This window comes from Leucopleurus acutus (genome assembly GCF_964270905.1).
Source record: "Leucopleurus acutus genome assembly, chromosome: 8".
Taxonomy (NCBI): Eukaryota; Metazoa; Chordata; class Mammalia; order Artiodactyla; family Delphinidae; genus Leucopleurus; species Leucopleurus acutus.
This window is the reverse complement of record NC_139151.1, coordinates 40,320,705-40,346,599: the sequence shown is the minus strand read 5'-3', so window position 1 is coordinate 40,346,599 and position 25,895 is coordinate 40,320,705. Positions and strand designations below refer to the sequence as shown.

Genomic DNA, 25,895 nt, shown 5'->3' with positions numbered 1-25,895 from the left:
GTGAGAGGTGGGAAGTGGCGACCCGCGGGGCGCCATTTTGATCTCCGTGAGAGGAGGAGCGATTTCGAGTGGGCAGGGTCTGATCTCCAGGATCCAGAGGAGGCGGAGTTGACTGAGGCAAGATCGGGTTTTAGGTGGAGGCTTCCCTCACGGATTAGGTAAGTGGAGTAGACAAGAATGTTTCGGTAAACTACAAGAAATAAATTGTGGGGTCAGGTGAACGGAATGACTGTGAGCTGCAAGGAAACAGGCACTCCACCTGCTTTGCTTCCAGTGGTCTCGCCTTGGCTGAGCTGTCCTCTGACTTCCCAAAATCTGATCTCGAGTGTGTGTGGGGGTGTGCGTGTGTGTACGGTGCCAGGTGTGTTTCGTCATATTATGTCTACTTTTGCCTTCAGAAATCTCCTCTGCGTTAAATTGTAAGACGATCATGCTTTGACCGAGACTCAAAATGTGTAACCTTTGTACTGGAAGCCAGTGTTACCCCGTAGTACATCCAGGTCACCTCTCCCCTTCGGACTTTTGTTAACTACTCTTTCACTCAGAGCTAAGTGTCAGCCTCCCAGGGGTTGGTTAACATATCACAAGAGATACCAGCGGCGAATTTTTTTGTTTGTTTTCTCCCTTAGTTCCCTGAATGATTAATGCATGTTAAGATAAAAGTTTAAACTAGTTTAGTTTTGGTATTTTGGGGTTTTTTTCCCCACAGTAGTTACAAAAAGGAATGAGCTGGCTTGATTTGTCCACTTTCAGACCTCTTGTATCATATGAAAAAACCAGGAAAGCCGTCTAGTCTTAATCTATGGTTAGTGTCATCTTCGGATTGGACAGACCTGGAGGGTAATCTAGCCTCTTTAACTCAGTTTTGCTCTAAATGTTGGACAATTCCAGGCACAGACAGTCTAGTCTTCTAGGCATTATGAAGTACCGTTAGCTCCAGAACAGGGATTGCGTGTCTTATTCACTGCCATGTTCCATAACATGCCTGCCTATGTAATTTGTGAGTCTCAGTACGAAATGAAAATGCAGGGCCCCTTGTTCAAAACGCAGGGGGAAAGTGCCATTAAAGGTACTAAAATATAAGCGGTCTCCTTTCTTCTGTAGTACCTCTTTCCACTTGTCATGATGTTTTAATTAATAGCATTAATTTGCTATTATTAATTATTAATGACATTCTATTTTATTGATTTATTATTAATCACTAACTATACTATTATTAATTAATAGCATTAATTTGCTATTTATTGTCACTCTAAGTAAAGAAAAATTGAGTTTAACTCATTAGCATGAGATTTACCACTCTATATTCTGCAATACCAGTTTTAAGTACAAACAAAAGAACATTTAGCTTGTACGCAGAATTAACTGAAATTTCACAATTCATACTATGTAGGCATATGTATTTTGTTCTTACTAGAACACTGGATACTGCACAAAACTAGCACCCCTGTATTTATTTTACTTCTCCATGCGTGCACATTCTACCGACACTATGGAATCCAGGGAATTTGAGTCTCAATGAACTCCCTTGGACTGTGCATCCACCAGCATTCTACGCTCACAGGACTTAAACGCTTTTTGTGAATGGGAAGCAAGGAGTGGTGGTGGACATGCACATAGACCCTCTCTCCTCTGATCCCAAGCATGTTCCATTGTCCTATCCATCTTAAAAGTTAAAATATAAAGTTAAGAATTTTTTTAAATATTTATTTTATTTATTTATTTGTCTGCACCAGGTCTTAGTTGCGGCATACGGGGTCTTCATTGTGGCATGCAGGCTCTTAGTTATGGCATGCGGGATCTAGTTCCCTGACCAGGGATTGAACCTGGGCCCCCTGCATTGGGAGCCTGCAGTCTTAACCACTGGATCACCAGGGAAGTCCCTAAAGTTAAGAATTTAAAGATGGTGGCAATGGAGCATAAACCACGTGCTATTCTGAACACATGGTCCTGTGTAACTTCACTAGTTGCACATCCATGGAGCCAGCCATGTCCCAGAGCCTTATGAGTCTGGAATATCATAAATGTTCAATAAAAAAAACTAAGGCTGAACTGGTATCCATTGTATGCTAGGTACTTGGAAGACAAATATGAGAAATACAGTCCTATCTTCAAAGAGATCACAGTCTAAGGGACAGAAACAAAGCAAACAGATGACCAGAGGTATACTGAGTGCTATAAGGTTGCTCTATACAAACTTTCCCTTATTGTGAGCTGAATTGTATCATTCCCTCACCAGTTAATGGCAAGGTATAATGTGATGAGTTCTGGGTTTACAGTGGGCTAGATTTGGTTTTGAATTCTGTTTCTGCCACTTAATAGCTGAGTGATCTGGAGTAAATAATATATTCTCTCTGGCCTATTTCCTCTTGTAAAATGAGAAGGATAATATGTCGTTGTGTGAGGTTTTGAAGGAATGTCTGTAAAGTGTCTAACATACTGTCTGGTTTACAGAATGCAGTTTGTCAATAGTTATCGGCCATAGTTGGTCTACCCCTTTAGGCATTGCCTCTGCAGCTCCATTTATCCTTCTGCCTCCTATCTTCCATTCTTCCCTTCTCTAGACCCTACTTCTGGGCCACTGACTCCCAGCAGTGGAATCTGGAGAGTAAATGTTGTTTGCCTCCATGTGGCCCAAAGCTGTCCTCCTAGAGCCACTCTGGATTTGTATTAGAACTTTTCTAACCCTTTTCTCTCATCACTCCAACTCCAACCTCCTCTTCCCTATCTCTCACTCACACAGAAACACACTTATACACACTACCACGCTGCCTTCTGGGCTTTTGGCTTGCATTTCTAAACCAGTTATTCAGACTGTAGCCTTCTAGGGTTGGAATTTGTTTCTGTTTTGGTGGGGAAAGAAAACAAAAACCTGACCTTTGAAAGATAGTAAAGGGTGTAAAATTAGTGATGAGGAGATGTAGATGGGCTGCAGGCTGAGCAGCTGAAATCTGTCCTGTGTGGGCAGCTACTCCAAGATAATATAATGCCAGGAGCTGGGAGGAGCTCAGTCCCACCCAGAAAAAAGATAAAGAGACCACAGATTTCTCATTCTCAAGGTCAAGGAGTTCTTCCCAACTATACAGGTACAGAAAGGCTGGGGGTGTAAGGAAGGGAGGGGGCACCACCCCATAGTAGGTGATGTCAACCTTCCCATAGGTCTCTGCATTAAGAGATGTGCGCACATACAGGGGAGAACCCTGAGTTATACCAAATACGGCCTCAGAGCCAGGCAAAGCAAGACATTTGCCAGAGGAAACCCCCAAGAAATGCCCCATGTAAGTGATTTAAACTACCACGAAGACGCAACTCTCTTAGTCCACCCATGTGTGTCTATTCACATGTACTTTTTTCCCTCCTAATAAACACTTTGCTTGTTTCACTACTTTCAGTCTCTTTGTTGAAATTAACTTTTACAAATAAGACAAGCCAGGGGCCTTGTCACTAGCCACTGGCCCTCGTGGTGTAGGGGCTAAGATTCAGTGCTCTCACTGCCATGGCCTGACTTCGCTGGGGAACGAGATCTTGCTTCAAGCCCCTGCAGGCCGAGGCCACCTGAGATCATTAGGATTGTATTTAATTTAAACTTGAGTCTTTATTATTCCTACTGTAAGTAGAAATATCTAGAGTGCTTTTATTATCTTCATTTTAAGTAAACATGTATTCACTGAGCAGATTTTCACAAGTTCTTAATTAGTACTTGCTGGTTTCTAATAAAGAAAATATAAGATGATGGGCCTTCCCTTGTGGTCCAGTGGTTAACACTCCATGCTTCCACTGCTGGGGGCACGGGTTCCACTCCTGGTCTGGGAACTAGGATTCTGCATGCCTCGCAGAGCAGACAAAAAAAAAAAAAAGAAGAAAAAGAAAGAAAGAAAATATAATATGTCAACATTTAGAAAATCTAGGTGAAGCATATATGAGATTATTTGTACGTATTTTCTGTCCATCTGAAATTATTTCAATAAATTTAAAATGGCTCATTCCTAAACAATTATAGCTTATTCAATTCGAAAATATATTTTCGGGAATTCCCTGGCCGTCCAATGGTTAGGAGTCTGTGCTTCGCTTTCACTGCCGAGGGCCAGGGTTTGATTCCTGGTCAGGGAACTAATATCCTGCAAGCCGCAATGCACGGCCAAAAAAAAATAAAATATATTTGAGATCATCTAACTATGATTATATAGGGTTTGGGGCCCATTATCAACACTTCACATTTTCTTTGGGAGACCAAATTATGCATATTAAGTAAATAAAGGGTAATAAAGTATTATCTGATAAAGTACTAAAGAAATGTCGGGTCTTAAATGTATGTTTGTGGAGGATGTGTTATTTGATATCATCAAAATTAGAAATCCAGTTTCTAAGAAAACTGAATCTTTGGAAAATTAAAAAAAAATTTTTTTTGGAAGAGTATTTCAAGTGATGTTGAAGGACCATCTTTCGCTTACTAAGTAATGGTATATCAGAGATTATTCACATTAACGAGGTATTTCATTAACAATTTTAATGAGAACTCCAACAGTGTTCTTAGAAACAGCCTTAAGAGTTTTGTCTTTATTCCTTGTTGTGATTGGCCTCCAGTGGGATTCCCCGCCCAACTCATATTACTTTCGTTTGTTTGGGTTTTTTTGCCTGCATTTTATTTAACTCTCTCTGCTTGCACACCTCATCACCTGTACACTTGAGGTAAGATACTAATCTCTGTGCATATATGTCTACTTATTGTAAAATATATTTAGCATATATTTTTTAAAAATCAAATGATAATTGGTTAGGTTATCAGAATAATTGGACATTGAAGCTGTTTACCAAGAAAATGTTTATTTGTAAATGAAATAATTTGAATTTCAAAAGCTAATAATTTGTAGGAGTTTCCATTTCTCTTAGTAATTTAAATTTTCTCTTGTAAAAGTGATAGTCTAAGAAACTTGTTTAACTTTTAGCCTAAATGTCAAATATAGAATAGAAAACACAAATAAATGATCTATTATAGAAGTACCTGAGCATCCTGTACTGTTATCTACAACCATTTAAACAGTTATTCATAAACCTTAATAACTACCTTTGCTTCAGGATCTATATTCCTTAAATCAACCATTAGAAAGCTGCATGTTCAATCCAGATACATGACTGAAGAAAATGAATCATGTGCCCTCTTGGTTTGGTATTCCTCTTGTCTATTTTAAATGTCAGCTATTTAAGGTACTAGTATTAAAATAGGTTACTTGGACATTTCTCACTTGGAATATGAAATACAAGAAGTTATGGTTGCCTTTCTGTGAGGACACCTAAATGCCCTTTTGCCCTCTTTATATAACTGAACTCTTTCATTTCCAGAGCAGCAGCTGTTCATGCTTGGTGCACTGCAATAATTAGCCTACAATTGCTTTATTTTGTACATCCTCATGAAACCTCAAAACTCAGATTGGGACTTGAGCCCATGGGCTGAGACTTGACCCCAGCCAAAACTCAGATTGGGACTTGAACACACTGTACTTTGAGATCACACACTCAGGACTTAACGAAGCTCAGGTTCTTTATGTCTCATCACAGAAAGAATTCATTGAGAGACAAAGTGATAGGTAAGAAGTGGATTTTTTTAGAGAGACACACTCCATAGACAGAATGCGGTCCATCTCAAAAGGTGAGATGGCCTTGGGAGAAACACACTCCACAGAGTGTGGAACATCTCAGAAGGTGAGAGGCCCCGAAATATGGGGTAGTTTTTATGGACTGGGTAATTTCATAGGCTAACAAGTGGGAGGATTATTCCAGCTATTTGGGGGAAGGGGCAGAGAATTCCAGGAATTGGGCCACTGCCCACTTTTGGCCATTTATGGTCATGGCACCTGTGGGTGTGTCATTTAGATGCTAATGCATTACAATGAGCATATAATGAGGCTCAAGTTCTACTGGAAGTCTGCCATCTTGGACCTAATTGGTTCTAATTTTTGTGTCCCCCAACAGCTCTGTCATTCTTTTAAAGGTTGTGTCCTGCCCCCTTCCTGTTTCAGAAAGAAGATGTCTTGTGCTGAGTATTCTTTTCATGTGCCAAGTCTAGAGGAGCTTGTTGGAGGTAAATGCAATACTGAGTTTTTTAATTATCCTAAGGAAAAAAATTTTTAAATAAAAACATTCTAAGATAAGCTTTATGCAATAGTACTTTCAATACAGAACTAATTTTCCTTTTCTGTATTTGTTCTGTACCGTTTTTATTGACAGAGTCCAAAACTCTGCCCCTCAAAAAAAATCTAAATTCACGATTCAGATTCTTGATGAGATACGAACTTTACAGAATGAAAATGAATATGGTAATCCATGATTTAAATATGTGTGGTGCCCAAAAGTTGTACAATATTGCTTTATTAACTTTTTTTTTAACATCTTTATTGGAGTATAATTGCTTTACAGTGTTGTGTTAGTTTCTGCTGTATACCAACTGAATCAGCTATATGCAAACATATATCCCCATATCCCTTCCCTTTTGCGTCTCCCTCCCACCCACCTTATCCCACCCCTCTAGGTGCTCGCAAAACACCAAGCTAATCTCCCTGTGCCATGCAGCTGCTTCCCATTAGCTATCTATTTAACATCTGGTCCTGTATATATGTCAATGCTGCTGTTTTACTTCGTCCCAGCTTACCCTTCCCCCTCCCCGTATCCTCAAGTCCATTCTCTACATCTGCGTCTTCATTCCTGTCCTGCCCCTAGGTTCTTCAGAACCTTTTTTTTTTTTTTTTTTTAGATTCCATATATATGTGTTAGCATATGGTATTTGTTTTTCTCTTTCTGACTTACTTCACTCTGTATGACAGTCTCTAGGTCCATCCACCTCACTACAAATACTCAATTTCATTTCTTTTTATGGCTGAGTAATATTCCATTGCATATATGTGCCACATCTTCTTTATCCATTCATCTGTCGATAGACACTTAGGTTGCCTCCATGTCCTGGCTATTGTAAATAGTGCTGCAGTGAACATTGTGGTACATGACTCTTTCTGAATTATAGTTTTGTCATGGTATGCCCAGTAGTGGGATTGCTGAGTCATATGGTAGTTCTATTTTTAGTTTTTTAAGGAACCTCCATAATGTTCTCCATAGTGACTGTACCAATTTACATTCCCACCAATAGTGCAAGAGGGTTTCCTTTTCTCCACAACCTCTCCAGCATTTATTGTTTGTAGATTTTTTGATGATGGCCATTCTGACTGGTGTGAGGTGATACCTCATTGTAGTTTTGATATACATTTCTCTAATGATTAGTGATGTTGAGCATCCTTTCATGTATTTGTTGGCAATCTGTACATCTTCTTTGGAGAAATGTCTGTTTAGGTCTTTTGCCCATTTTTGGATTGGGTTGTTTGTTTTTTTGATATTAAGCTGCATGAGCTGCTTGTATATTTTGGAGATTAATCTTTGGTCAGTTGCTTTGTTTGCAAGTACTTTCTCTGATTCTGAGTGTTCTTTTCATCTTTTTTTATTGTTTCCTTTGCTGTGCAAAAGCTTATAACTTTCATTAGATCCCATTTGTTTATATTTGTTTTTATTTCCATTTCTTTAGGAGGTGAGTCAAAAGGGATCTTGCTGTAATTTATGTCATAGAGTGTTCTGTCTATGTTTTCCTCTAAGAGTTTTATGCTGTCTGGCCTTACATTTAGGTCTCTAATCCATTTTGAATTTATTTTTGTGTATGGTGTTAGGGAGTGTTCTAATTTCATTTTTTACATGTAGCTGTCCAGTTTTCCCAGCACCACTTATTGAAGAGACTGTCTTTTCTCCATTGTATACTCTTGGCTCCTTTATCAAAGATAAGGTGACCATATATGCATGGGTTTATCGCTGGGCTTTCTATCCGGTTCCATTGATGTATATTTCTGTTTTTGTGCCACTACCATATTATCTTGATTACTGTAGCTTTGTAGTATAGTCTGAAGTCAGGGAGCATGATTCCTCCAGCTCCGTTTTTCTTTCTCAATCTTGCTTTGGCTATTCGGGGTCTTTTATTTTATTTTATTTTATTTTTTTCGGGGTCCATTATATTTCCATACAAATTGTGAATTTTTTTGTTCTACTTCTGTGAAAAATGCCATTGGTAGTTTGATAGGGATTGCATTGAATCTGTAGATTGCTTTGGGTAGTAGAGTCATTTTCACAATGTTATTCTTCCAATCCAAGAACATAGTATATCTCTCCATCTGTTTGTATCATCTTTAATTTCTTTCATCAGTGTCTTATAGTTTTCTGTATACAGGTCTTTTGTTTCCTTAGGTAGGTTTATCCTAGGTATTTTATTCTTTTTGTTGCAGTGGTAAATGGGAGTGTTTCTTTAATTTCTATTTCAGAGTTTTCATCATTAGTGTATAGGAATGAAAGAGATTTCTGTGCATTAATTTTGTACCCTGCTACTTTACCAAATTCATTGATTAGCTCTAGTAGTTTTCTGGTAGCATCTTTAGGATTCTCTATGTATAGTATCATGTCATCTGCAAACAGTGACAGTTTTACTTCTTCTTTTTTTTTTTTTATTTCTTCTTTTCTGATTTGGATTCCTTTTATTTCTTTTCTTCTCTGATTGCTGTAGCTAAAACTTCCAAAACTATGTTGAATAATACTGGTGAGAGTGGGCAAACTTGTCTTGTTCCTGATCTTAGAGGAAATGGTTTCAGTTTCCAGAAACCATGGTTTCACCATTGAGAACGATGTTGGCTGTGGCTTTGTCATATACGGCCTTTATTATGTTGAGGTAGGTTCCTTCTATGCCTACTTTCTGGAGAGTTTTTATCATAAATGGGTGTTGAATTTTGTCAAAAGCTTTTTCTGCATATATTGAGATGATCATATGGTTTTTATCCTTCAATTTGTTAATATGGTGTATCACATTGATTGATTTGTGTATATTGAAGAATCCTTGCATTCCTGGGACAAACCCCACGTGATCATGGTATATAATCCTTTTAATGTGCTGGTGGATTCTGTTTGCTAGTATTTTGTTGAGGATTCTTGCATCTATGTTCATCAGAGATATTTGGCCTGTAATTTCTTTTGTTGTGACATCTTTCTTTGGTTTTGGTATCAGGGTGATGGTGGCCTTGTAGAATGAGTTTGGGAGTGTTCCTCTCTCTGCTATATTTTGCAAGAGTTTGAGAAGGATAGGTGTTAGCTCTTCTCTAAATGTTTGATAGAATTCGCCTGTGAAGCCATCTGGTCCTGGGCTCTTGTTTGTTGGAAGATTTTTAATCACAGTTTCAATTTCAATGCTTGTGATTGGTCTGTTTATATTTTCTATTTCTTCCTGGTTCATATTCAGAAGGTTGTGCTTTTCTAAGAATTTGTCCATTTCTTCCAGGTTGTCCATTTTATTGGCATATAGTTGCTTGTAGTAATCTCTTATGATCCTTTGTATTTCTGAAGTGTCAGTTGTTACTTCTTCTTTTTCATTTCTATTCTGTTGATTTGAGTCTTCTCTCTCTTTTTTCTCGATGAGTCAATTTTATTTATCTTGTCAAAGAACCAGCTTTTAGTTTTATTGATCTTTGCTATCATTTCCTTCATTTCTTTTTCATTTATTTCTGATCTGATCTTTATAATTTCTTTCCTTCTGCTAACTTTGGGTGTTTTTTGTTCTGTCTCTATTGCTTTAGGTGTAAGGTTAGGTTGTTTATTTGAGATTTTTCTTGTTTCCTGAGGTAGGATTGTCTTCCTATAAACTTCCCTCTTAGAACTGTTTTTGCTGCATCGCATAGGTTTTGGATCATTGTGTTTTGTCATTTGTTTCTAGGTATTTTTTGATTTCCTCTTTGATTTCTTCAGTGATCTCTTGGTTATTTGGTAGTATATTGTTTAGCCTCCACGTGTTTGTATTTTTTACAGTTTTTTTCCTGTAATTGATATCTAGTCTCATAGCATTGTGGTCGGAAAAGATACTTGATATGATTTCAATTTTCTTAAATTTACCAAGGCTTGATTTGTGACCCAAGATATGGTGTAGCCTAGAGAATGTTTCATGGGCGCTTGAGAAGAAAGTGTATTCTGTTGTTTTTGGATGGAATGTCCTATAAATATCAATTAAGTCCATCTTGTTTAATGTATCATTTAAAGCTTGTGTTTCCCTATTTATATTCATTTTGGATGATCTGTCCATTGGTGAAAGTAGGGTGTTAAATTTCCCTATTATGATTGTGTTACTGGCGATTTCCCCTTTTATGGCTGTTAGTATTTGCCTTATGTATTGAGGTGCTCCTATGTTGGGTGCATAAATATTTACAATTGTTATATCTTCTTGTTGGATTGATCCCTTGATCATTATGTAAGTGTCCTTCTTTGTCTCTTGTAATAGTCATTATTTTAAAGTCTATTTTGTCAGATATGAGAATTGCTACTCCAGCTTTCTTTTGATTTCCATTTGCATGGAATATCTTTTTCCATCCCCTCACTTTCAGTCTGTATGTGTCGCTAGGTCTGAAGTGGGTCTCTTGTAGGCAGCATATGTACAGGTCTTGCATTTGTATCCATTTAGCCAGTCTATGTCTTTTGGTTGGAGCATTTAATCCATTTACATTTAAGGTAATTATCAATATGTATGTTCCTATTACCATTTTCTGAATTGTTTTGGGTTTGTTTTTGTAGGTCTTCTCCTTCTCTTGTGTTTCCTGCCTAGAGAAGTTCCTTTAGCATTTGTTGTAAAGCTGGTTTGGTGGTGCTGAATTCTCTTAACTTTTGCTCATCTGTAAAGATTTTAATTTCTCTGTCAAATCTGAATGAGATCCTTGCTGGGCAGAGTAATCTTGGTTATAGTTTTTTCTTCTCATCACTTTAAATATGTCCTGCCACTCCCTGCTGGCTTGCAGTTTCTGCTGAAAAATCAGCTGTTAACCTTATGGGGATTCCCGTGTATGTTATCTGTTGCTTTTCCCTTGCTGATTTCAATATTTTTTCTTTGTATTTAATTTTTGATAGTTTGATTAATATGTGTCTCGGCATGCTTCTCTTTGGGTTTACCCTGTATGGTACCCTCTGTTCTTCCTGGACTTGATTCACTATTTCCTTCCCCATGTTAGGGAAGTTTTTGATGATAATCTTTTCAAATATTTTCTCAGACCCTTTCTTTTTCTCTTCTTCTTCTGGAACCCCTATAATTAGAATGTTGGTGCATTTAATGTTGTCCCAGAGGTCTCTGAGACTGTTCTCAATTCTTTTCTTTCTTTGTTCTTTATTCTGCTCCCTGGTAATTATTTCCACCATTTTATCTTCCAGCTCACTTATTCGTTCTTCTGCCTCAGTTATTCTGCTATTGATTCCTTCTAGAGTATTTTAAATTTCAGTTATTGTGTGGTTCATCACTGTTTGTTTGCTCTTTAGTTCTTCTAGATCCTTGTGAAATGTTTCTTGTATTTTCTCCATCCTGTTTCTGAGATTTTGAATCATCTTTACTATCATTACTCTGAATTCTTTTTCAGGTAGCTTGCCTATTTCATCTTCATTTATTTGGTCTTGTAGGTTTTTACCTTGCTCCTTCATCTGTAACAAATTTTTTTGTCGTTTCATTTTTTTTTTTTTTTTTTTGATGGGTGGTGCTGTATTCCTGTCTTACTGGTTGTTTGGCCTGAGATGTCCAGCACTGGAGTTTGCATACAGTTGGATAGAGCTGGGTCTTGATGCTGATATGAAGATTTCCTGGAGGTGTCACTCCAATTGATATTCCATGGGGTCTGAGGTTCTGTGTTAGTCCAGCGGTTTGGACTCAGAGCTCCCACCAAAGGAGTTCGGGCCCGACCTCCAGCCTGGGAACCAAGATCCTGCAAGCTTCGTGGCACAGTGAAAAAAAAAAAAGGGGGGGAAGAAAGAAAGAAAAAATGGAGCAGTACAATATGAAAGAATATAAAATAAAATTAGAAAGATAAAAAATATGTTAGAAAAATAAAATTATAATTGAAACAACTGCAACAAGGTAAAATAACAGAAAAAAGAAAAATAAATAAAGGTGTGGGGGAACAAGCCAAAAGGAGAGATCACTAACAAAGTATAAAGAATAAAATAAAATTAGAAAAATAAAAGATTAGGAAAAAATAAAAACATAAAAGAATCGACAACAATGAATCTACAAGGTAAAACAGAGCCCCAATCTAAAAGAAGAAAAAGAAAAAAAAAAAGTCTTGGCTATAGGGGTAGAGTTTAGGCAGGGGGTGGAACTTAGGCAGAGGTGGGGTTTTGGGTGGGGTCGGACCTAGGCGGGTGGGGGTGTGACATTTGAGCATGGGGCAGGGCCTAGGCAGGGTGATGTTGGAGCATGGGGCGGGGCCTCTGCTTAGGACCTGCGCAGGAGAGAGGTAGCATGTTGAAAGGAGGGCCCCTGGAGTGTGGAGTTCCGGAGTTTGGACGCAGGGCCCTGAGTGAGGGTGTGTGGGTGGGGTTTATGCCCAGCACATTGGAGGGGGTCTCAGAGGGGGTCTTCGAGTGTAGAGGTGGGGCCCTGGGTGGGGGTGTAGGGGTGAGGCTTAGGCTCTGCATGGCAGGAGAGAGGCTCCAAGGGCAGAGGATTAGGCCCTGGAGCCCAACAGGCTCCCTGGTGCCTAAGAGGACAGGGAAAGCAGTGGCCCCGTCCCCTTCCGTTCGTTTGTGCCCCTCCCCCACTGTCTCCCCCAGGGTCTCCCCCATCACTGCTAGAATCCTAACCATGACTGGGTCCCACTGGGCGTAGTAACTCCTTCCCTCCCCTGGCTACCCCTCAGGGGTGCCGGTGCCATAGGTCCAGCCTTTACTTTTGCTCCCCCTTCCCTCCCTCTCGCTCCCTCAGGACCCACACGGCTGGAGGGGGCCTAGGTGGGCAGAGGATCAGGCCCGGGATCTCAACAGGTTCCTGGGGGTCCAAGTGGGCAGGGGAAACCTGGCCATGCTCCCTTTTGATCCTCTGCCCTCCCAGTGGTTCCCCAATTTCCCCCTTCGCGTGTGGGATCCCTTCCCCTCCCCCAGCCGCCCAAGAGGTGACCACTGTTCTGAACTGTTCTGACCTGTTAGAACCTTAGATTAGCTGCCTGTCTTTGAAATACATATGAGTCATATAACACATACTTTCATGTCTTCCTTTTTTTTTTTTTTGGCGGTACGCGGGCCTCTTACTGTTGTGGCCTCTCCCGTTGCGGAGCACAGGCTCCGGACGTGCAGGCTCAGTGGCCATGGCTCACGGGCCCAGCCGCTCCGCGGCATGTGGTATCTTCCCGGACCGGGGCACGAACCCGTGTCCCCTGCATCGGCAGGCGGACTCTCAACCACTGCACCACCAGGGAAGCCCCATGTCTTACTTCTTTTGCTCAACGTTTTTTCTGTAAGCATTAATGAAGGTGTTGCATGTAATTGCTTACTTTCTTGCGGTTTAAATACTTACATTTCAATACTTGGAATCCTCTCCCTAAAAGAAACGTAGTCCTCACCTGAGTGCAGTGTTTATCTTCAGTGGTTTCTAATCACTACAGTTTACAGTGTTATTTATGGAAGTATTTATGTACCTTAATATATGTATCTTGTGATTAATTATGTGTCCAGTTTCTGATTGTATTCATTAATAAGACCATTTCCCCCTCCTTTTGTTTGTTTGGCTGTGCTGCACAGCATGTGGGGAGCACCCCCTGCAGTGGAAGTGCTGAGTCTTAACTGCTGGACCACCAAGGAAGTCCCTTATCCCCCTCCTTTTAAGTTACACAAGTTTAGGGACTTCCCTGGCGGTCCAGCAGTTAAGACTCCATGCTTCCACTGCAGGGGGCGCAGGTTCCATCCCTGGTCAGGGAACTAAGATTCCACATGCCATGTGGCGCATCCAAAAATAAAAAAAAAAAAAAGTAGTAAATTACACAAGTTTAGTTTGGAAGTATGACACACAAAACAGTTGAGGGAAGACTTGATATGTGATGACAAATTTCTACCTAATGTTTAACCCTTTTCCTTGTCTTTATTAGTTCTGCAGAAGGGGCTAACGGATAACTTTGCTGATGTCCAGGTCTCTGTAGTTGATTGCCCTAATTTGACCAAGGAGCCATTTACCTTTCCCGTAAAAGGTAAGCAATATCTGCAAAGGATATTGACCCAACTTTTAGATTAAATTGTGCTTAATTTCTGTGTTTTCTAATATTGGTCAAATTTCATTTTATACCCTTGTAGAAAAATATGTTTTTTTATGTACTTTTGTAACTTTTACAGGTTATATAATAGATATTCAATAGGTTAGAATCCTGAATATCACATGAGAGTTTTGTTTTTAATCATTCAAGTGACTGTTATGGAAACTTACTGTAATTTTTATTTATTTATTTATTTATTAATTTATTTATTATTCATTCATTCATTCAAGACCAGAAGGGATCTTAAAAGCCTTGTATTTATTTGAATCATCCATTAAATACTAATATCCCTTCAACAAATTTGTCAAGTGATTATCCAGCCAGTGTTTAAAGTGAGAAGGGAAATTAATATTGATGCTGAAACTCAGCCTCTGTGCAGCACTGCCAAATTGAATCTCAGAGACGAGAGTTTTGGGTGAAGTAGAAAAGAATACTTTTATTGCTTTGCCAGGCAAAGGGGGCCACAGAGGCCTAATGCCCTCAAAACTGTCCCAAACTCAGTGGGGGGGGCAGGTGTGGGGAGTCTTACAGTCAAGGGGAGGGGCTTCTCATAAGGATCAGAGTGCTTGCAAGGCCTGCATTCCTTCAGTCTAAGGATCATCTCAGGTGGTCCCGTGATCTATGGTTCTCTATGTTATTGAACTGTAACCTTCTCTCTGGAATGAAGAATGTTTCATCAAGTGGTTAACATCTTCCATGTGGTAGGGGTTTTAGTTCTGCACAAGAGCTCAAAGATATAGTTATGTATATCCAGTGAGGAGGAACCAGGACCCTGCCCCAAGGCTACACTATTGTTTCTTGACTGCTCCTCCCTTGTTTCTTCATCCCCTCCCTTCCCTGATTAGCAACTGTTTGAACCTGCCCTGTGGAACTCAGGGAAGGTCACCGAAGCTGAATGAAGCCTATTTCTTACCAACAAAAAAACAGGGGACACGAAAAGACTTTTGTGCCCAGGAGCCCCACAGGGTCCTGCTCGGTTTCTTTTTTTTTTTTTAATTTTATTTATTTTTTTATACAGCAGGTTCTTATTAGTTATCCATTTTATACATATTAGTGTATATATGTCAATCCCAATCTCCCAATTCATCACACCACCACTACCACCACTGCCCCCCACCCGCCCCCCCTGCCACACACACCCCTGCCACTTTCCCCTCCTTGGTGTCCATACGTTTGTGCTCTACATCTGTGTCTCTATTTTTGCCCTGCAAACCGGTTCATCTGTACCATTCAGTTTCAATATTAAGTAAATATAATTTGTCAGACAGTATGATGGATATCTATATTTGATGTCTTAATTTTTATACTAACACTGCAAGGTGAGTACTAGCCCCAGTTTATAGATGAGAAAACTGAAGCTGAAGAGAGGCTAAGTAATCTCAGTGGGAATCATAATCAGGATTCAAATCCAGATCTGTCTGCTTCCAAAGTCCAACATTCTCTCATTATACCCTACTGTAATGAGGAATTTGGAAACAGTCACACTTACTCACTCTTTTATTATGTAATTGACATCTTTGTTAAAAAGCAGTTTTACGTAGAAATCCTGGACTCTAGTTCTTTCTCTGCCACTTAAGGTTTCATTACCCTGGGTAAGCCAATTAATGTATCTGGGCTTCAGATACATTAAAATGGGGGTGGGGGGAGTGAGATTTGGGTTAAATGTTCTTTTTGGGTCTTTTTAGTTCAAACAGTCTTTGATTTTAAGTAGACCTGTAAATTCTAGAAGTTTTATGTACCAGATGGCAATATCTCTTCACACCTTAAAAGCATTTATCATAATACTTTTTTTGTTGTTTTATGTTTTGTTTTTTTGGCCCTGAGGCATGTGGGCTCTTAGCTCCCCCACCAGGGATTGAACCCGCACCCCCTGCATTGGAAGGCGAAGTCTTAACCACCGGACTGCCAGGGAAGTCCCTATCATAATACTTTTTTATAGCTCTGTTTCTTCCAATTATAAGGGTAATATATTTTACCCCCAAATAAATAATTGATTAAATAATTCAAATAAAAACCAGAAAACACAGAAGAGTACAGGAAAAATAGTTAATCTTAATTTTGTCACCCAAAGGGTTGGTTTGAAAGAGTTTTCTAGGTTCTTGTCAATAATTTGTGAGTCTTTAAATTACATACTAGGGAAGCCAGATATGTATGCATGTTACATATATGATCTTTCATAAACATATTTAGGTACTTTCTACATGAACTGGTCTTGTCACTAGTGATCTTGGCGTGTTTACTAGTATTATTTCGTCGTTTTACCCGAAAACCAGGTTCACCTCTTGGTGGGTGTTGAGCCAATAGACACAACCAAAGCACTAGAGAAGGAAGGACTTATTGTCACTTGCAGCAAGTAAGGAGAACACTGGGGGACCTTTTCCCAAACAGTGTCTAGCTGTACCTGTGACATTTAATTAAAAATGTAAGTAGGGCTTCCCTGGTGGCGCAGTGGTTGAGAGTCCGCCTGCCGATGCAGGGGACACGGGTTCGTGCCCTGGTCTGGGAAGATCCCACATGCCGCAGAGCGGCTGGGCCCGTGAGCCATGGCCGCTGAGCCTGCGCGTCCGGAGCCTGTGCTCTGCAATGGGAGAGGCCGCAATAGTGAGAGGCCCGCATGCCGCAAAAAAAAAAAAAAAAAAAAAAAATGTAAGTAGAAAGTTCCTAGCATCTGAAGTTACCTAAAATTACTTGTCATTTTTATAAACAACCTTGGAACAAACAACTCTAACAAGAGGACTTCTCAATATGGATTTTTAAAAGAAGTAATATTTTACCAAAATATTTTAAATTAAAATATAATTTTAGCTAAAACCCTCCCTCCCCCAAAAGAAAGATTTTTAAAGGAATAAGTCATTATAGACTAATTCTAGAAACCTCATCCAAACATTGGCTCCAGTTCTAGCCCTTGCCCTATCATCAACTTTCTTTTTCTATATTATTAATTTTTACTGGAGTATAGTTGCTTTACAGTGTTATGTATCATCAACTTTCGATTGCCTTTATGCTACTAACTATATCAAGTCATGCTTGGTTATGACAGTATTAGAAACACAGGAAGTTAGCATAGGACAGGGATCCTAGCTACTTACATTTTCCAACCCCTGCTATTTGTAAAACTATGAACTGAAAAGTTATATACTCTTAATAAATTAGTGTCTTCCGGCATTTTATACTTAAATTTAGATGTTTGCCTATTTTTAAGATGGCTTGTTTTATTTGTTTTTTTTAGGTATATGTGGGAAAACTAGAATTGCAGAAGTAGGAGGTGTGCCTTACTTATTGCCTCTTACAAATAAAAAAAAAGTAAGTTTCTTTTACTTTTCACATTCACATGAAGATTATGAAAATCGGGTTGATTCCTATTTTTATTATTAGAAAGTCCACTGACCAATGTGACAAGGAAATGTTAATGGATGTAGTAATAAAAAGTAAATCTGGGAATTTATATAAGTAAGATTTAAATAATATGCGTTTTCTCTTGTATAGGTTTATGATCTAAATAAAATTGCAAAAGAAATCCAGCTTCCTGGAGCTTTTGTTCTTGGAGCAGGAGCAGGCCCATTTCAGACTCTTGGATTCAATTCTGAGGTCAGCATATATATAATTACTTTACTTTATTGATTTGACACTTAGTTTGCCTTTTTCCTTTTACTGCCCTATCAGAAATCTTGTCTTCTGAATGAATTGTAAGTGGTTGATGTCATACCTCTCTACAGATTTGTTACTGTTTGATACAATTTGGAGTACAGCACATGCTCCAATTAGTCCAACTGAAATGGAGCACTCATCTCTAATTTAGATTTTCTTATGGCACACGCTCAGTATTCGAGGAGTCCATCGAAGGTCCTACTGTGATTTGCTGAGGACTCTGGACTGTGAAAGATTTCAGTCCTTACACATCAGAGGATTCCTAACTTCTCTATGATCTTTGCTGGTATAAGGGCAGCTTGCAATCAGAAGATGAATGAAATATTTAATGATCTAATCAAATCCCTCTTTCAGACCAAATTGCGGGGACCTACCCCAGTAGTATGATTATTGTTTACAAAAGGTAGTATCTATCACTATGTATGTTAACACATTTCCAACATAAAAACATCACTGTTTCTTCACATCTCACAAACAGGAGAATAACCTGCTCAGTCTGCCCATTCTCTCACAGCCTCTTACATCTGTGATTGTTAGTCAATAATCATACAAGTCCTTTTATAGAAACATTAATATAATTTGCCTAGTGTTCAAGACAGAAAAAGTTTAAAATTTAAGTGAGAAATTTTAAGGACATCTCTGGCGGTCCAGTGGTTAGGACGCGGCGCGGCACTTTCACTGCCAAGGGCCCGGGTTCGATCCCTGGTCAGGGAACTAAGTAAGTAAGTAGGTAAGTAGGTAGGTAAGTAAGTAATAAAATGAGAAATTTTGATGCAAATGTCACAATCTTATAGAAACACTATAATACTGTAAACATTTTCTAAAATTTTTTTTCAGTTTTTTTGATATTTGTAAATCTTTAACATTTTGAATCTGACATTAAATATTTTATTTTTCATGTTTTATTATTAGATCTTGAAATAAAATGTCTTAAAGTCTAGGACAAAATATTTTGTTACATTATTCAAGATCTTCTCTTTGCATAGAGATACTAGGCTTGACTAATTACCTTATTTACTTTTCTTTTCAGTTTATGCCAGTTGTTCAAACAGAAAGTGAACACAAACCTCCTGTGAATGGAAGTTACTTTGCTCATGTTAACTCTGCAGATGGAGGGTGCCTACTTGAGAAATACAGTGAGAAATATCATGATTTTGGGTTTGCATTACTGGCTAATCTTTTTGCCAGTGAAGGCCAACCTGGAAAGGTGATTTTGTTCTAAAAATGCAGTATTCTCCAAGAGTTCTCAGATAGCTAAAAATTTGCATGCTTATTGCTACTACTGTAGTTTTCTTAAGAAAATCCAAAGCTAGCTAAGTCCCAAACCTCTTTAAATAACCCAGTTATGAAAGATTCAGAAAGTACTACAGGCAGAGTGAAAATAATTTGGGCTTCCCTGGTGGCGCAGTGGTTAAGAACCCACCTGCCAATGCAGAGGACACGGGTTCGAGCCCTGGTCTGGGAAGATCCCACATGCCACGGAACAACTAAGCCCGTGCGGCACAACTACTGAAGCCAGCACGCCTACAGCCCACGCTCTGCAACAAGGAAGCGATCGCAACGAGAAGGCCTAGCACCGCAACGAAGAGCAGCCTCCGCTCTCCTCAACTAGAGGAAGCCTGCACGCAGCAACAAAGACACACGCAAACAAAAATTTAAAAAAGAAAAAAAGTAATACTTAGTAAGCAATAGCTTTTTTTCCAAGGAACTAAAATAGGATGTTCCTGTGGGGAGTGAGTTAGTCAAATAGATGAACCATGCAGCTGAAGTAGATAATGTCTGCCTATATAGTTAGTATATATGTAACTTACTCATTTCAGACTGATCAGACATTGATTGAGATAGAAATGGTGGGAGCAAAAAATTATAGAAGAGGTGAGAAGAATTAATGCCTCACTTCATATTTACTTCCTGTTAGTACAAAAAAAAAGGATGATTTCATGTTCCAAAATTGTAATGATGGTCGCACAACTCTATACATATACTGAAACCCATTGAATTGTATACTTGAAATAGGTGGATTGTATGGTATGTGAATTATATCCCCCATAAAGCTGTTATTTTTTTTTAAAGATTATTTCAGTTTTAGCTGTTGTGAGAACTCCCAGATCTTGTAGAGATAACTACTTCAGCCACTTTGGGAAATGAGATAGTGAAGCAAAAATACCTAATAAAGTGGAGGTAACAGAAGTCCAGATTTTTAAAGGAAATGAGAAAACATAATCATTTCTCCTCCCTCCAGTTATCAGAAGTTAATCCCTTTAAACCAAAGAATTCTCAGTCTTTTACCACCTTGACATATAAGAATCTCTAGAGTTCAGTGTAGAATTTGGCTATAAATTTATAAAATTTAGCTGTAACTCTCTCAGTCCAAGAAAGCACAAATACGACATTATTAGAGTAAATGATACATAATTCATATATATATATATATATATATATAAAATACTATATATATTATTAAGACTTAGAGGATTGAGACACTTCTGGTCATATCTGGGTGCTCAAAGCAAACAAGTGAATATTTGCTTGATGGCACTGAATTATATAATGTTTCACTTGGGTAGTTATTTACATAATATTTTGCAGCTTAGAACAATGGTATGTATATTTATGTCCTCTCTAGGTCATTGAGGTGAAAGCCAAAAGAAGAACTGGAAAACTTAACTTTGTGACTTGTATGAGACAGACTCTTGAAAAACATTATGGAGATAAGCCTGTAGGAATGGGAGGTACTTTCGTGATTCAGAAGGGAAAAGTGAAGACTCATATTATGGTAAAGGCCTGTGTGTGTGTGTGTGTGCGCACGTGCTTAAGATCGTAGGATTTTTTAAATATACATTGAGAATTTAACCTTTTTAAAAAATATTTATTTATTTATTTTTGGTTGCATTGGGTCTTAGTTGTGGCACGTGGGATCTTCGTTGCATCATGTAGGGTCTCTAGTTGCGGTATGCCAGCTTCTTAGTGGACTTCTTAGTTGCGGCATGCGAACTCTTAGTTGCAACATGCATACAGGATCTAGTTCCCTGACCAGGGATTGAACTTGGGCCTCCTGCATTGGGAGCACGGAGTCTTACCCACTGGACCACTAGGGAGGACCTGAGAATTTAACTTTTAAAGACACCCTGAACAAACCCTTTTACTGTGATCAAATTTAAATGACAGACAATACTGTAAAGCAACTTGTATGATAATGTCCAGCTGGAGTCCTTTTTTCATATTAATATATTAGAACTTTCTTCTCAATTTGTTTGTATTAAAGATTGAGATAGATGTGAGTATAAGCCTTAGAAACTGATTATTTTCATTGTTAGAATCCCTATATAGACTTTGCTATTACGATGGTTGTGGTTTTAGGGAAAGAACTCATGAAAATTATAATCTTATGGGCTGACTATAATAAGTTTATAAGGCATTAATGACAGAATACTATATGAAGACAGACCAGGTCATCTAGGATTTTTAAAATAATTTTTGGTAGGTGAGTGAACGAATAAATGAATGAAGTGTAAAAGTGTTATAACTTAATGTCCTTTTTGTTTTAACAATGAAGCCATTAGAAAACGTATTGTTTTGATGGTTTTTATCCTGATAATTTTAAATGGCAAACCAGCTGATTCTGCATAGAAAGACACATTTGTGAAACTACTTACTTTTCCAATTTATGACAAAATTATAGATAAATCTATTTGTAAATACCAAAGGATTATAGGATTTCTTAAAATTCAAGTAAACAATACTTTATTATTAACTATAGTTACCATGATGTGCATTAGCTCTCTAGAACTCACTCACCTTATAACTGGAAGTTTGTACCCTTTGATCAACATTTCCCCATTTCCCCCACCCCCTCATCCTCTGGCAACCACCATTATACTGTTTCTCTAAGTTGGACTTCTTTAGATTCTACATATAAGTGATATCATGCAGTATTTGACTGTGACTGGCTTATTTCACTTAGTGTTGTATAATGTCCTCCAAGTTCAACTCTATTGTTACAAATGGCAGGATTTCCTCCTTCTTTTAAGCCTGAATAATATTTCATATACATATCACAACTAAAAAGATACAGATAACAATTTCTTTATCCATTCATCTGTTGATGGACACTTAGGTTGTTTCCCAATCTTGGCTAACGTAAATAATGCCACAGTGAACATAGGAGTGCGGATATCTCTTCATGGTAGTGATTTCATTTCCTTTGGATATATACCCAGCAGAATTGCTGGATCATATGGTGGTTTTATTTTTAATTTTTTGAGGAAGCTCCGTAATGGTCGTGCCGGTTTACATTCCCACTAGCAGTGTACAAGTGTTCTCTTTTCTCCACATCCTCACCAACACTTTTCATCTCTTGCCTTTTTGAGAACAGCCATCTGCACTAGAGTGAGTGATATCTCATGGCTTTGATTTGCATTTACCTGATGAATAGTGATGTTGAGTGCTTTTTCATATACCTGTTGGCCATTTGTATGTCTTCTTTGGAAAAATGTCTAATTCAGTCCTTTGATCATTTTTTAATTGGGCTTTTTTTTTCCTATTGAATTCCTTATATATTTTGGATATTAACCCCTTATCAGATATATGGTTTGCAAATATTTTCTCTCATTCCATAGGCTGCCTTTTTCATTTTGTTGACTGTTGCCTTTACTGTGCAGAAGCTTTTTAGTTTGACATAGTCCACCTGTTTATTTTTTCTTTTATTACCTGTACTTTTGACGTCATATCCAAAAAGTCAAATTTAATATCATGAAACTTCCCTCCTGTTTTCTTCTAAGAGTCTTCGCAGTTTTAGCTATTATATTTAGGTGTCGGATCCATTTTTAGTTAATTTTTGTATATGATATAAAGTAAGGGTCTAACTTTATTTTTTTACATGTGGATATCCAGTTTTCCCAGCACTATTTGTTAAAAAGACAGCCCTTTCTCCATTGAATGGTCATGGCATCCTTATCAGAAACCATTTGACCATATATGCAAGGGTTTACTTCTGGGATCTCTATTCTATTCCATTGATCTGTATGCCTGTCGTTATGCTAGTATCACACTATTTCGATTACTATAGTTTTGTAGCAAGCCTGATATCAATAAGTGTGAGACCTCCAACTTCCTTCTTCTTTTTCAAGATTGTTTTGGCTGTTTGGGGTCCCTTGAGATTCCATATGAATTTTAGGGTGGATTTTTCTATTTCTGCAAAAACGTCATTGGGATTTTGACAGGGAACGCAGTGAATCTTTAGATTGCTTTTGATAGTACTGACATGTTAACAATATTAAGTTGTCCAATCCATGAACACAAGATGTCTTTCCACTTACTGGAGTCTTTTAAAATTCGTTTCAGCAATGCTTTGTACTTTTCAGTGTACAAGTCTTTTGCCTCCTTAAGTTTATTCCTAAGTATTTTATTCTGTTTGATGCTTCTACCCCACTTTCAATGCCTTCCTTTTTTTTTCATTTACCAGTATCAATAATGACATTTAAGACTGGGATGAGGATATACTCATAGGAAAACTGAGAAACTCCTTTATTTATTCATTCATATCTTTTAGTGTGTACACATTGATTGGTGGTCCTTTTGAAAACTAGGGTATATAACTTCTCTTGGTGCCAAAAATAGCAATAGAATGTATAAGAAGGCTTAAAGGTTTTAACAATGAAATTATATATAAATTTTTAGCTCAATAATATTCGATGTTTACTTGTTTAATGTCCTTTTATTGTAGCCAGCAGAATTTTCTTCCTGCCCATTGAACTCTGATGAAGACGTGAATAAATGGTTACGTTTTTATGAGATGAAGGCTCCTTTGGTTTGTCTGCCAGTTTTTATCTCCAGAGACCCAGTAAGTCTATGTCTGTCTTTTACATTGCAATAATGCTTGATTTTTAGAATATTCTTTTAGAATTAGGCACTTTTTGTGTTCTTATTTAAGAACTAGTGTAGTCTGTAGAATTGTCTTAAAAGGTAAGGGAGCAAATATCTGACCACCTATGATTTGGCAGAGCAGATTTTACCTTTGGAATTGAAGGCACCGGCATTTTAAATAACACCCAAAGTCACATTATTAAATAGTAGAATCAGAACAGGATTCAGGTGTCCTATCATCTTATTTGCTGTTCTATATACTGTTCATTATATTCTAATATTGTACCCTAGAAAAATAATATAGACTAATTTAAAGCAAATATCTACCAAAATACTGACTATATCTTTTGATCCAGTGATTACATGTCTAGGAATTTATCATTAAATATATGGTTATGTGCATAAAATGACTAATTAAAAGGGTTATTCATGACAGCACTGCTGTAATAGCAGAAGAACTGGAAATAATCTAATGTCAGTTGGAAAGTGGTATGCGCATACAATAGAATACCATAGATATAAAAGAATTAGGAAGCTCTTTTATGTTCTGATATACAAAGATCTGAAAGCTATACTGTTAAATGAAGAAGAGCAACATACAGCACAGTGGGTGCAGAGTACTACCATGCAAGTAATAAATTAAAAATAATCCTTTTGGAAGGATATAGAAGAAGCTGCTTACTTTGGTTGCCTTCTAGGAAAGGAAGTGAGGGCAGGAAATGGAAAGATACATTTTACTGAATATATGCTTTTGCACCCTCTGAATTTTGAATCATGTGACTGTATTACCTACTAAAAAAATAAAACAAAAATTATTGTAACATAAATTAAAAAGGTCTCCCATCCCCTTAAACAAGTTATATACAAAATAATTGGAATACTAACAGATAGCTTCTCTGTTGTCCTAGGGGTTTGATTTGCGGTTGGAGCACACTCATTGTTTTAGTCATCATGGAGAAGGTGGACACTACCATTATGACACCACCCCAGATATAGTGGAATATCTTGGATACTTCTTACCTGCAGAGTTTCTCTATCGCATTGATCAACCAACAGAGACCCATTCATTTGGGCGAGATTAAATCAACTGATACTCGTTTGACTGATTAACTCATTAATTGATACTAATATAAAGCCTAATAGAAATGATCTCACTACTTAATAAGCCCTATTTTTTTCGGCCTTTGAAATGAAAGGTATGTCGACACCGTGCTCTGTATTACTTCACAGATCTATCTGAAAGGGATTATTGGGAACCAAAGACACATGATGGAGATGTTCTTCATTCTTTTTATTCTAAAAATCAGTCTTGGGCTTCCCTGGTGGCACAGTGGTTGAGAGTCCGCCTGCCAATGCAGGGGACACGGGTTCGTGCCCTGGTCTGGGAAGATCCCACATGCCGTGGAGCGGCTGGGCCCGTGGGTCATGGCCACTGAGCCTGCGCGTCCGGAGCCTGTGCTCCGCAACGGGAGAGGCCACAACAGTGAGAGGCCCGCATACCACACACACACAAAAAAATCAGTCTTATGTTTATAATTAAATATAAACAGGATTAAGAATCAAGTGATGATTCCTACTAGCTAATGGCAATAATTTACATTTGTATATTCAGTTTTTCAAGTTAGTCTTACAACTGCTAAGTGGATGTTTCTGGGTATTAGAAAAATCAGTGCTGGAAATGTTGATAGTTGTTAAATCTTTCTACTGAATTTTTAAAATCCATTTTAGAAGTCAAAGTACACTTTTTTCATGGAATAAGGTGGTCAGAGGGAGCAACTTTACTCCTTTTGGTGATGTTGAATCATACTCTGAAGTTTGTAATTTGCCTTTAACAAATATTAGCAACCAGATGGTTAGCCATGATTCCTCCTTTGTTTGGACTGTCAATTGGAAGCAGTTTGTGCCTTGTTGGTTATTTGCGAGAAGTGAAAAGAAACAGCATCAAAATACAACCTCGAAGTGAGTATACTTTAATTTATAAATGAGGCTATTGCCAAATATGACTACTATCCTTCATGAAATGTAAAATTATACCTTTACCAATTGTAATGACTGAAGTTTTCCTCAGTGTTTTTCTATAATAATCATGAGCCAAAAACAACTCTCTAATCTTGTAATGCCAACACTGATTTAGGAGCTTTTTAGTACTAAGCATATAATAAATTGTCAAGAAATATTTTTTGTCTTTGGATGTTAACTATAACATGTCCAGTGAGTATAAATTCCTAAATATTATTTTTTAATAAACACTAGTTTGTACCAAAA

General features: G+C 37.9%; 1 protein-coding gene across 2 annotated transcripts; it reads left to right on the top strand.

Moving 5' to 3' along the window:
- Positions 1-36: 36 nt before the first annotated feature.
- Positions 37-25,895, top strand: LOC309964802 (ester hydrolase C11orf54 homolog). Of its 2 annotated transcripts, none has more exons than XM_082843981.1 (9): positions 37-158; positions 6,018-6,079; positions 13,956-14,054; positions 17,347-17,420; positions 17,604-17,705; positions 18,796-18,972; positions 20,392-20,541; positions 23,491-23,607; positions 24,539-25,895. In XM_082843981.1, exons 2-9 carry the CDS (start codon positions 6,025-6,027, stop codon positions 24,710-24,712), a joined length of 948 nt encoding a protein of 315 aa, XP_082700107.1. In that variant the 5' UTR covers positions 37-158; positions 6,018-6,024; the 3' UTR covers positions 24,713-25,895. The 2 variants fall into 2 exon arrangements, with proteins under 2 accessions (XP_082700107.1, XP_082700108.1); XM_082843982.1 differs by having other exon boundaries at positions 94-158; positions 5,971-6,079.

Excerpts from the sequence above, each read along its gene's own strand:
- LOC309964802 (XM_082843981.1), top strand. The coding sequence starts at position 6,025 with ATGTCTTGTGCTGAGTATTCTTTTCATGTGCCAAGTCTAGAGGAGCTT. Across the intron at positions 6,080-13,955 it reads TCTAGAGGAGCTTGTTGGAG|TTCTGCAGAAGGGGCTAACG; the intron begins GTAAATGCAATA and ends TGTCTTTATTAG. Across the intron at positions 17,421-17,603 it reads CTCTTACAAATAAAAAAAAA|GTTTATGATCTAAATAAAAT; the intron begins GTAAGTTTCTTT and ends TCTCTTGTATAG.